The sequence below is a fragment of the Thermobia domestica genome, chromosome 8, assembly GCF_964235325.1.
Source record: "Thermobia domestica chromosome 8, izTheDome1.hap1.1, whole genome shotgun sequence".
Taxonomy (NCBI): Eukaryota; Metazoa; Arthropoda; class Insecta; order Zygentoma; family Lepismatidae; genus Thermobia; species Thermobia domestica.
Window position 1 is genome coordinate 121,346,042 of NC_137461.1, and position 12,290 is coordinate 121,358,331.

The following is a 12,290-nucleotide window of genomic DNA, read 5'->3' on the forward strand; positions in this document are numbered from 1 at the left end:
TATGATAGAATTTATAGTGGGGGGCGCGGTGGCTCAGTGGTAGAGCGTTCACCTCCGGTGCTTGGGGTCCCTGGTTCGATCCCAGCTCGCGCCGTGTGGACTTTGTGGTGGACAAACAACCGTGCTCATGGGTTTTCTCGGGGTTCCGTTTCCTCCCACTTTCTTCATTCCACCATTTCATTCATTTCTCATAATCACCGTCTCCTTTGGCCTAACCGGCATAGGCGTGGGACGTTAAACTCAAAGTTTTCATTTCATTTCATAGAATTTATAGTACCTTGTCAAAACGTTTGTCTTCAAACTGTCAAATACAAATCGCCATAAATTGTGTAATCTACTGTCACAAAAAGTATACCATACTATTTTCGGATCGCTATAAGGAAGAAATACCATACTATTTTGTGATCGGTATGGTAAAATACTATTTTTCCATACTATTTTACCGTAAATTATTAATTATATGTAAACATTGTTATTTTTAAATGACTGAAGCGAAGTAATCTCACGATGATGTTTTAACATCTGGTCATTAGGGGGGCCAGAAAATCATTTGGGGGGCCTGGCCCCGTGGCTACACCCCTGCCTAAGACGTACCTGGAAGATCAAAAATAGTACCCATCAGTATCAACGGAGCTTCTGAAAACGTTCGGGATGGGCATGGATTCCTTCGCGGTAGAACTTGGTTTGCCGTGAAGGAAAGAAGGTATCAAGTGCATTTTGCACCTTTACTACGGAGTTGGACTTTAGTTCTCTAATGTGAGTGTCCAAGAAATGATTCAGGGATAATTGGACGGTGCATTGTCCAGGGAGTATGGCGGTTGCAATAGTGTTTCCCATTTAAGGCGTAGGATGGTGTCCCGGGTCACTCTAATCATGTGGGGCTTAGCGTTGTCCCGTAACGGTAGAGCCCCTTAGCGATTGAGAAGTGCTGGCTCCAGGGTTTTGAGTTTTTCTTGAACACGGCTCAACTGCTGACAGTAGACAGTTGCATTAATGTTCTGCTCTGACCAGCCGGTAGCAGTTCCCGATTTTTCTCCAATCCCAAAAAGCGGGTGGTTTTTCGTGATTAAGATAGCGAGGGACGAATATAGAACCTGACAATCGGGTGGTACCTGCAAAAATCGGATAATATGACAACACTAAGCTAAATAGAAAATAAGGTATATCCCTATTTAAGATCACTACACCTGCAACCCATGAAATCCAATTTGAAATCTCATCCACTTAGACTGAGATCTTTTATATTATCATTACTCTTTCACTTTGTTTCTAAATAGTACTACCACTCTTTCTTTTGTTAGCAAAAAAACACCACCTCCCTTTCTTAAAAAAAAGAAAAGAATAAAAATTAGATCGCAATACACAATTTTATTGTTGATTTGTTGCCACTCCGATAAATGTGAATGTTGTGGTTTTGCATGTGTTGACTGGTTTCTTATCGCAAGTCCCAGACACCTGCAATAGTTCATACGTGAAGGGAACACCGATCATATTTTATTCTATATCTTTTTACTTCCCAATAACGATAGCCGTGCCTCTTTGTGAGAAACTGCAACTTATTTTTTTTTATTCTGCCAATTGTAAAAGAATACTAAACAAGAATTTCCCTACACGTTAAGACATTTTAAGAAAAATATCTTCTTTCACCTCTGCAAATTTTGAGCATTTTTTCCCTACGTCGGGGGAAATTTCCCTCCATCTGGCAACTGTGAGCCGAAGATGGGAAAGATTCTTTGCTGTTTCCTCGTCGTTACTTGATAATAGTGCTCTCGAATTTTTGTGACTTCTGCAGTTTTCGGTTTTTGAGAAAATCGGTTTTCAAAACCGAAACCGCAGATGCGGTTTTCAAAACCGAAACCGCAGATGCGGTTTTCAAAACCGAAACCGCAAATGCGGTTTTCAAAACCGAAACTGCAAATGCGGTTTTCAAAACCGAAACCGCAAATGCGGTTTTCAAAACCGACATTTCGGTTTTATGAAATTTCACTTTTTTCAAAAACCGGTTTTCGGTTTTTTCAAAAACCGATTTCGACAGCACTAGTAACTACGCTCTCTTCAGAGTGAGATAGTGTGGTGTGGGAAGGCCAATACTATAAGGATTGATCTTGCAAGCTTTGTGTATCAGGGGCGTCATTTAGGGGGGCAGGAGGGGGCAATTGGCCCCCCTCCAAGTTTGAGGAATACATATACTTTTAATAGATTGTCTACAAATATACTAGTACAAAACGTGGAAGTCTTATGTCCGTAGCGCCCTTGCCCCCCTCAAGCAAAGTCTAAAATGACGCCCCTGTTGTGTATCCGCCAACTGCACTGGATATGGTCGTGATTCAAGCGTTAACAGTTGGTCCCGTCCTTCGAACCTCAGTGTTGAAGGACGCAGAACACAAAAGTCACATATAAATAGGAAAACTGATCCAATGAATGCTCTTATATCCCAAAATCTGCAAAATGTTTATACTAAATATGAAACTAACATCGCTTATGTTAGATCTTAATGTTGGTTATGTAGCCTATTTTGCCTAGTAAATTTCTTTCAATTTCCTTCCATGTTTAAATGGTAAGCGCCGCTGCCTTCGAGAGGTGCGGGTTTGATTGTCAGTAAGAATTTAAGTATGTAGTTCAAATTACACGTCTCAACATAATTTTCAGGAAGTGGGATGTTAAAAAAAAATACAAAACTAACAGAAAGTACCTTATACCTATGCCTCAGAAAACAATAATCAGCAACATTATTGATAAGTGGTCGTACATTCATTCCGGCTATAGCAGTTGCTTCATGGTTTGTCCGCATTAGGAATGGAACTTCCGGAACCACGCTTTCAAGACACACGCGTAAACTAGTAGTGCTCAATATTTATTACTATTACTATTATGATACAGTGAAACCTCTCTAAAGCGGACACCCGTGGGGAATCAAAAACTGTCCGCTATAAAGAGGTGTCCGTCTTAGAGAGGTTTCAATACTTTCTCACCTAAATTAATAAACAAGGTAATATGCAATTAAAAATATATACATATTTTTTTGCATGAATCATATATTCACGAATATTGCAAAAATATTAGTACCTGCACTATCCATCCGGCATTCGATGCACAACATGGAAATAAGATTTATAAATTTTTGCACTTTTCACTTAGACTATCACTATTTACTACATTTTCAGTATGTCGGTGTAATTTGTGGATTAATTGCAGTCCAGTAGTGTATTTTTTGAGACAATATGCGTACCCGCGGGCAAAAAATGCCGACCTTGTCTTCTGTTTGGTTAGAGATTCCAGCGGGGCAGTAGAATAACGTGTCATCCCAAACGGTGGGAAACTGTCAATCACTTTTATGTCTAAGTCCCTATTCATATTTATCCACTGCAGTGGCGCAACTCGGTGGAGCAACTGCTTGTGAAGCATTGCTTTAAATTGCTGCCTTCGTTTGCTTCCACTGCAGTTGCTTCCACTAAAACGGTTGCCGCCACCGACCGCCCTCGCGCAACTGTCTCGAGCAACTCTCAGTGTCTTCCACTCGAGGAAAAGCATTGCTTTAAATTGTAGCCTTCGTACGGGGACACTGAAGTGGCGGTCACCGCACAAGGTTGCCAGTGTATCTCGATGCCAATGTATATATATGTTGTTTAAAAAAAAAAAAAAGGAAGAAAGAAAAGAAGAAAAGGTGCTGATCAGACGAAACATGCACACTTGATCTTTCCGTGCCTGCCCCAGTCGCGGGTTTACTACCCCTCCCCGATGGGGGAAATTTTTAACACAATAGAAAATAATAATGAAAAACTTATTTTATGCATACCTTTATTTCGTTTTAGTAGAAATTTTAATGAATTTTCATTTTACATATGTTGTGAAGAAAGACTTTAATTACTATAAATTCACGATCTTTTCTTGTTGTTTGAAATAGTTACAGAGAATGATGAGTTTTACGATATGCGTTGGCGCAATAATGAAATAAATTCCTTTTGAATTTTCGCCCGTAATAATTTGAATATTCCAACACTAACAAGCAAGGGGCGCGATATCGAGACTCGAATTGCGCAATAAGAGTTACATATACTGAAAGAGCATCAGGTAGTTAGTAAGTTACCAAATTATTAGCTGCAGTCCGCCAGTAGGGAAAAAGTTATGGGACTGTAAAGTTCAGAGCCTCTCGTACAAAAACCACACAAAACTTATTGTTAGCATTTGGCTTGTTCCTCTTTGTATTGACAAGAAATAATGAACTCTAACGTATTCCCAACACAGAACATGATGTTTGACATAAGAAAATCTGTATGAGAAGAATTTTCAGTGTTGCCATCCATAGAAATTACAGTGTTGCCAGAATAAGAATACCTCGAAAAGCTTGCAAGCAAATAGTACGTGATCGGGACTTGCGTTGCACAATACGGGTTATATATTCTGAAAGAGCATCAATCATGAAATGACCACGTTGTTAGCTGCAGTCCGTCAGTAGGGCAAAATTATGGGGCTGCAAAGTCAACATGAGGGACTATGGCAAACAGAAGGAATAACCTGTTTATGTGTGCAATAGCAAATGGTATTTGTTTGGAAAGGGGAGATAGCTATGTAAATGACAGTGTTAAGCCACACAATTGATAGGAAGAGCAGAAAGTATCGAGTGATCCAAACAAAACCAGTTAGTACAATATGCACATCGGACGATAGCCAGCGACGCGCAGTGATAACACATTTCTGTGGTAAGGGAATCAAAACAGCGCTCCGGGAGATTTGCCATTGGTGTCATCTATAGACCTTACAGTGTTGCTAGAATAGCCTACATTCTTTGTTAAGGCACGGACTACAAGAATGAATTCAACGGCGTTGGATGATATATCACTGACAACACGAACCGAGAATTACGATTCGCGATGCTCGGCATTTGTGTTATCTGTCTGTCGGTTTGCCTCACGATAAATGTCCAACGAACAAACCGATTCGAACCCAAATGACATTTTCACAGGCTTATCGTGAGGTCTACTTTGCGAAGCACCTTCATACTAGTGTTCTCTTGGTAGCTTTTGCACTTCTGTTCAAATAACATTCTGTAATGTTAATACAAGTATATTATAACTACTTTGATTCTTACAAACTAAGTAACGTATTATGTAAAACGTAGTTCCATGCTAACTACGAAAACATGATGTAACAGAACACTGTTGTGTTCACTCTTTCATTCGCTCCAAACCAAGCTTTTCGTGGTATTCTTATTCGGGCAACACTGCAATTTCTATGGATGGCAACACTGACAATTCTTCTCATACAGATTTTCTTATGTCAAACATCATGTTCTGTGATGGGAATACGTTAGAGTTCATTATCTCTTGCCATTACAAAGAGGAACAAGCCAAATGCTAAGTTTTGTGTGATTTTCGCACGCCTGACTCTGAACTTTACAGTCCCATAACTTTTTCCCTACTGGCGGACTGCAGCTAATAATTTGGTAACTTACTAACTACCTGATGCTCTTTCAGTATATGTAACTCTTATTGCGCAATTCGAGTCTCGATATCGCGCCCCTTGCTTGTAAGAATTTCATTAAAGGAAATAAAATAATCGGATTGCAAGGGCGCCCATCAGGAGGGGCAAGGTGGGGCGATCGCCCCCCCCCCCTAGAGGAAATTGTACTCCAGAATATCGAAAATCCAATAGAATTTTTACATTAGTTACAGCAAAATTTGAAACTATTTTTGAAACGTCGCTTATACTGCCCCCCTTGTAAACCACAACATGGGTGCCCTTGTCGGATTGTTGAACGTTATCTAGATTTATATTGTGACAAGGTGTTGAGGAGCTCATGCACAGAGGGTTGCGAGGGAAGTGCAGTACACCATAATTACCCACCTCTTCGCTACTGTCTACTGCAAGTAGAATGTTAAAATTCTATTTAGCTTCAACGACCAATGATTAACGCCAATAGACTTCCTAAATCAATTATTATTTGGAAACTGTTTGACTTCTATTATTATTATTATTATTATTATTATTATTATTATTATTATTATATTTTTGCACTTTTCTTCGTCTTGCTAATTAAATTTTTATTCAAAGTGCTCCCCTCAAAACGTTGCGTCCCGGGCCTAGTAGTAAATCCAACTCTGCCTAGTCGTTTATTATGTTTTGTTCTTTGGGTATTAGTCATTCATCACCAGATTAGCAGCCACCCCTTATGCCAAATGAATCATTTCCGGATACGTTTATAACTATTATTATTATCACGTAACGGGACTTATAATATTGTATTCTTAGTCCGTCCGTCCGTTACTCCTACGATAACTCTTGGACAAATGCCAAATTGTTATATTCTGTTTTTGCAATAGATATGTGGAGCGATTATGGTATCTCGTCCGAGTTCGTTAATGGAGACGATTAATCAACCGGACGTGGTAAAAATCAACCATTTCCGGTTTTAACGTTGCCATTATAGAGCGAAAGCCATAATAGATAGCGAAAAGGGGTTTTTCTCAAATCGATTAAGTGTTCCAAGAATATCTTCCATGTCCATCCTTCATACTGTATTAAAACCGGAAGTGGTAGAAATCCAGTACGACTTCCGGTTTCAATATTAATCTATATAAAGAAAACCGATAAGAGAACAAGTTCGATTTCCTTGGAATCGACTTAGCGTTCTAAGAATAGTTCGCATTTTCTCTTTTAACACTTTATTCATATCGGTAGTGGCAGAAATCAACCATTTCCGCTTTCAGTGTTGATCGCCATAGAATAAAAACGATAATAGATAGCGAAAAGTGCTTTTGTAATCAATTTAGCATTTCAAAAGTACTATCTCCCCTCTTAGCCCTCTATTTAAACCAGAAATGGCATAAATCAACTACTTCCGGTTTAAACGTTGATTACTATAAGGTAAAAACAGTAATAGGTAGGGAGAAGCGGTTTTCTGTAATCAATTGTGTCCCAAGAATAATAATCCATCTCGACTCTAATCTGTTTACTAAAACCAAACCTGGTACACATGTACCATTTTTGGTTTCCAGACTAATTTGAAAAAAATATTGGCATACTCCACTTTATTGTCTTTACAGAATTATGTATTATTATTATTATTATTATTATTAATATTAATATTATTATTATTAAATCATTAAGGAAAGAAGTAAAGCACGGAAATATGTTGTTGACAAAACCAAATATATATTTATGGGATTCTTTGTGGCTAAATGCTTAGAACTTGCACCCTTGCAGGAGTCGGGTTCGATTTCCGGTGGCAGGTACTGTGGTTTGTAGATCTACGTCCCATGTAGCCTAGTAGTGTACGTGTTGAAATGAAGTTGAACTCTAAGTAATAAAAATGAAAAATGAAATGAAATTTTTAAGTTTTACGTCCCACGGATATGCCGGTTAGGCTGAAGGAGACGGTGATGATGAGAAATGAATGAAATGATGGAATGAAGAAAGTGGGAGGAAACGGGAAATCCCGAGAAAACCCACGAGCACGGTGTTTGTCCACCACAAAGTCCACACGGCGCGAGCTGGGATCGAACTAGGGACCACAAGCACCGGAGTAAGTAATAAAAATATATAAACAAAAATATAGGTAAGTGGCAGAGTATTACCTGCGTCTAAGAAAAGAATATAAATTGAGAAATTAATTACAAAGTTTATGTTGACTTTGGAGCTGCAACACCTCAAAAAAAAAAAAAAAAGTATGGAAATAATATGCATATGTATATAGTCCTAATGACAGGATTGCTCTCATGCAAATCCTCCTCTAAGGCAAATCTCTTAGCAGAAAGAGAGCCGTCCTGTGAGTTCTCAGGAACCTCATTCAAGCTAGTTCAGGCCAACTGTCATCCGGGGAATCTAAAATATTCCCCTTCATGTCAGCATCTTCAAAACCCAGGGAACTCACTCAATGAAAAGGATTTAGTTCTAAATATCTAAAAATTTTCGACATTCCTGAAGTAGTTAAAGAACTTCATTTTGTCTGCACAGAGATCACGATACAAAGTATGATACAGGCCAGTTTGCAATCTCGTTGATAGCATAGGATGCACGGACATTCGGTTTTTTCCCTCTACGTTTCTTCTTTTTGAGCAGCAAAATAAGAAGTGCTTGCTTACTATTAACAGCTATTTCTCAAAGTGGAATAACTTGAGACAGTGGAAATGCTTCTACGAACTATATGAACCGGATAGTCGCCGAATGGACACTGAAATCTCGAACCATGAATAGCTATATGTGCGCTTCTGCGTGTTCCATGTATTTCTATGTGTCCTGGCAACACCATTCATAACATGGGCAATAAAAGGGGTGGGGAAACAGAAAATAACAAGAAGTCTTGGTACCTGCTGTCAGTTGCTCGTCTTTTCATAAGCAGTGGCGCAACTCAGTGGATGCGAATCACAATGCTTCCTTGGTGACACATTTATGAATTACTAAAAATGTATTTTTACTATACTTGTCAACTTGTTTCTAGAGAAAGTGTCCGTAATACGGAGGTAAAAAATACCATAAAAGACAAAAGACTGTCCGTGTCCGTACTAGAGAGTGTCCGTTTTACAGAGGTTCCTCAATGTATTTTTTCCTATTACAGTGTCTGGGGATTACAAAATATGTCTGTTACGGGAGGTGTCTATTAGTAGAGGTTTCACTGTATTTATTACTATTTTGGTTTAAACTTTTGTAAACTGTTTTCCCTGACATTTCCCGATAAAGATTTACCTATTTCCCTGACAAACGTTTCTTTAATTTTTTCCACTGTTTCATAACACTATTAGTTTAGTTAAATACCTAAACTAAAGATAGGGCAATAACTCCCTATAAAATGGGTCAGCTTTGGCAACATGAGTAACCAAAGATATTATATACTAGCGTCAATTATCTGCTGCGCTGGGTTAAAATAAGAAAAATTAGTAATATGTTCAGTTAGTCAGTCATTTTTTACTATTACTAAAGCGCTCTCAAATCTATAGAAACGAAGAAAATATAATGAAAAGTCAGAAAATAATATATAGATTACTTATGAATTATTTGGCGCATTTTCTGTTCAGCTCATCTTTTCTCTTTTCATTCTACTTTGTTTAACTTATTCTGCATTCGCCGCAACAGCGAGCAAAGGCTCCGTCCCATCAATATCGGATTCCGAAAGAATGCGAAACGAATGCTTCCACACGTTCTTTTCTACTCCCATTACCTACTCCTACACCAAATTTGGTGCAATTACCCCTGAGTGAAAACATGCCCTTCCCTCGTCAAGGCCAGAAACGCCACACTCTGTCTCAGGGACGGATCCTGGTCTGGGTTGGGTTTTATTTATACATAAAATAAAAAAGTTTGCTCCTCTGGAGGGGGGAGGGAGACCGCACCCCTGGATCCGCCCCTGCTCTGTCTACATTAAGGGATTTAAGATGCCGTAGCTCAACTGACTTCAGAACTAAGAACTTAACCGTAAACTATGGTACAACACAACTTGATACAACTTAATGCATCTGTAACCTATTAGGAAATCCCAAATAACCTTAGGGCTATTCCTTCAAATCTGCCTTCACTATCGAGAATGTCTACTTTCTTTCCCTGTGAGATTAAAAAAAAAAATCAATTATTTCCCCGATTTTCCCTGACAAAAATCAAATTCCTTGAATTCCTTGATTTTCCAGGAAGTCTTTGGCAAGTCTCTTAACGTAGCTGTCAATATAGGTTATCTACACTTTCCAAACATGCAGGGACTTTAAACGTTTAAATAAATTGTAGCCTACGAGTTTTAAAGTCCATTTGTTAGTTTTCATAGTTAAATTGTTATTTTCCCCCTGAAGAATAAACATATATAGACCTCTAACAGTAGTATGTATGGCGTTTTTATCCATACCTTCCTTGTAAATAGAGAAAAAACATTTAATAATATCATTTCAAATAGCTAAAACAGGCCTATGATATGACTGCCCAAAAGTCAATGTAATCTAAATATAAAAGAAGCTAGGATACTTTGCCATAATTCCCACAAGATTGGAGCAATTCTAGCAATTGAGAGTTCGAAAAACACATCTCAAATTTCTCTTACAGGTGTGTAAGACTTATTCTTAACTCATGCAAATATAGAATAACATACAATTATTATGGTATTTGTCAAAAGAAATATTTTTTTTCTGATATAAGCAGTAAAAGTTAAAATTTACGTTTAGCTGGCATAATTTCATCTAATCTCTACACAAGAAATATGTAATGCATTTTTTAAAATATTAGTTTAAGCGCATATTTACTTGTTCCTATTCCTGACGCGCCTGTTCCTTTCGGACACGCCCCTGCGCGGGCCTACCGGATTCTCCCTGCCGTGTCTTGACTACATACACGTCTTACCTTTGGTGGCCACCTAGCATAGGTCGGTTGTTTCTGATATTGTTGTTTGTATGGCATAGGCCTCCCGCACCCCTATGTCAGAACCCTGATTATCCGTATAATGTATTTATACGGATAATTAAGCCCTCCTAAGGGGATTCTCTACCAGGAATCAACTCCACCCATAAGAAATAATGTTTCAATGTACTAGAAGTCGATTTTCTGACTATATATATATAAGGAATTCATCTATGGACCCATATGCAACTATGTTTTCACCCCATTGTTTACGAAAACTTAAAGTAATTCAGCAGATCACATAAGAACGCGGTAACAGTTAAAGCACAAGAATTGGCACTAAACTTTCACGGAATTCGGCTACTAATCCACTCGTTAGCTATTTGACGGTTAAGCTTTTGCCTGTTATTCACAAAGAACTATTTTCAAAACATATTACACAAAGTTACATTGGGCAATTACTTTTCTCTGTAGAACAACTTTATAAAATTATACAAAAAGTATCAGACAATAAGATAGAATGATTCGTAAAAACCTAGTCAAATGCACTTTTACCTTTCTACCCTCGTTCCTAAGATAACTGTAGAAGGATAAGATACACCCATATTGTATGTGAGATCTCTCTTCATGAAGTCATTCACTTTTAATTTTCAATCATAAACAACCTTACATTGAGGTTTAAAATACCGGGTAAACTTTACAATACACGTTCCAGCTGTGCATCGATAAGTAGTGCCGGTTTAAAAGGTTATAGTAGAGTAGGGTAGGGTACGGGTAGGAACCTGGGGCGCCCGAAGAAAATTTTCTATGGGCCCATCTCCATGGTTGGTATGTTACGTATGGTATTCAATATACGTGGTTGGTTAAATTACGCACGCATACATTTTTGTGAGCCAGGGGCCCCGGGCCCCCTGCCCCTCTTCGGGCGCTCATAAGAGGAACGGGTTAGCTAAGGTTAGGAAAGTTTTGATCCATTTTCATAAAATTAATAGAGTGTAATTTCCCGTTTCTGAGTGAGTATATCATCTGGAGCGGGCATTGTAAAGTTAACCCAAAATATTTTGTCGATAGAAAATGTAAACGACAGAAATGATCACCTTTGTTGAGTAATAAACATACTTTATCATTAGAAAGATTAAAAGCTACGGCTGGTTATTCTCTATATGTTTTTCTCGCATTAATTTCCAATAGTTTTACATGTCAATTAGCTGTCATACAATAAAGCATTAGAACTGTTATAGGCCATCTGATTGTCAACAATGGATAATAAAATATAACAAATACATAAATGGTCCGGGAAATCACAAGACGGTACCGTTGTCAGAATACTAAGTATCAAAAGTAAACAACAGTATTGTAACTTACTTGTATCCTTTCAACACGACGAGCGCATCCCACAACAATCATTCCATTTTTGACTAGATCCCGAGCAATGGCTGCTCCTATTCCAGCACTAGCTCCTGTTACTAGGGCAACACGACCTACCCAACGATCCATTTCCTTCACCTCCTACTAAGAAACTAACAGAACACGCGTCTTGTAAGGAGAAAAAAATCTCGTCTTCCCTGTGAGCCAGACTAAACCCAACTAGACGCAACACGCAGGTCTGCAGGAGATCGTTGTCACTTGCGGTGCGAAAATATATCTGATGCTGATCCCCTCCTCTTGATAAAGAGGAAGCGCAGATTTCAAGGTCATTGAAAAGAACACAACCAATTGTCACCTGTCACGCATGTTACGTAACAAGTTTCGCTCTGCAGTGTTGCAGACGCGAACTTCTAATTTTCTACTTAAGCGGGAAACAGGAATTGATACTACCTCTGTTGAAATACAGGAGTCCGGATATTTCTAAGTAGGAAGTGGTTAATGTGGGAAACCGATTCTCATTCTCTTGCATTTTCTTTCTTTCTTTTTTTCAGAAAAGCTAAAACTATTACGTACTTTGTTGTATAAATGTTCCAGCAATTCAGAGAAGCACT

General features: G+C 38.5%; 1 protein-coding gene across 2 annotated transcripts in view; it reads right to left on the reverse strand.

The window, feature by feature from the left end:
- LOC145693181 (farnesol dehydrogenase-like) overlaps positions 1-11,986 on the reverse strand; it is a 70,359-nt gene extending 58,373 nt beyond the window's left edge. Inside the window, exon 1 of one of the 2 annotated variants that reach the window (XM_081768951.1) lies at positions 11,677-11,982. In XM_081768951.1, coding sequence (XP_081625077.1) covers positions 11,677-11,808 — 132 coding nt within the window. In that variant the 5' untranslated portion in view covers positions 11,809-11,982. Of the gene's footprint in view, positions 1-11,676 lie in introns of both variants that reach the window. The other variant, XM_081768952.1, reaches the window with a different exon arrangement.
- Between the last annotated feature and the right edge of the window lie 304 nt (positions 11,987-12,290).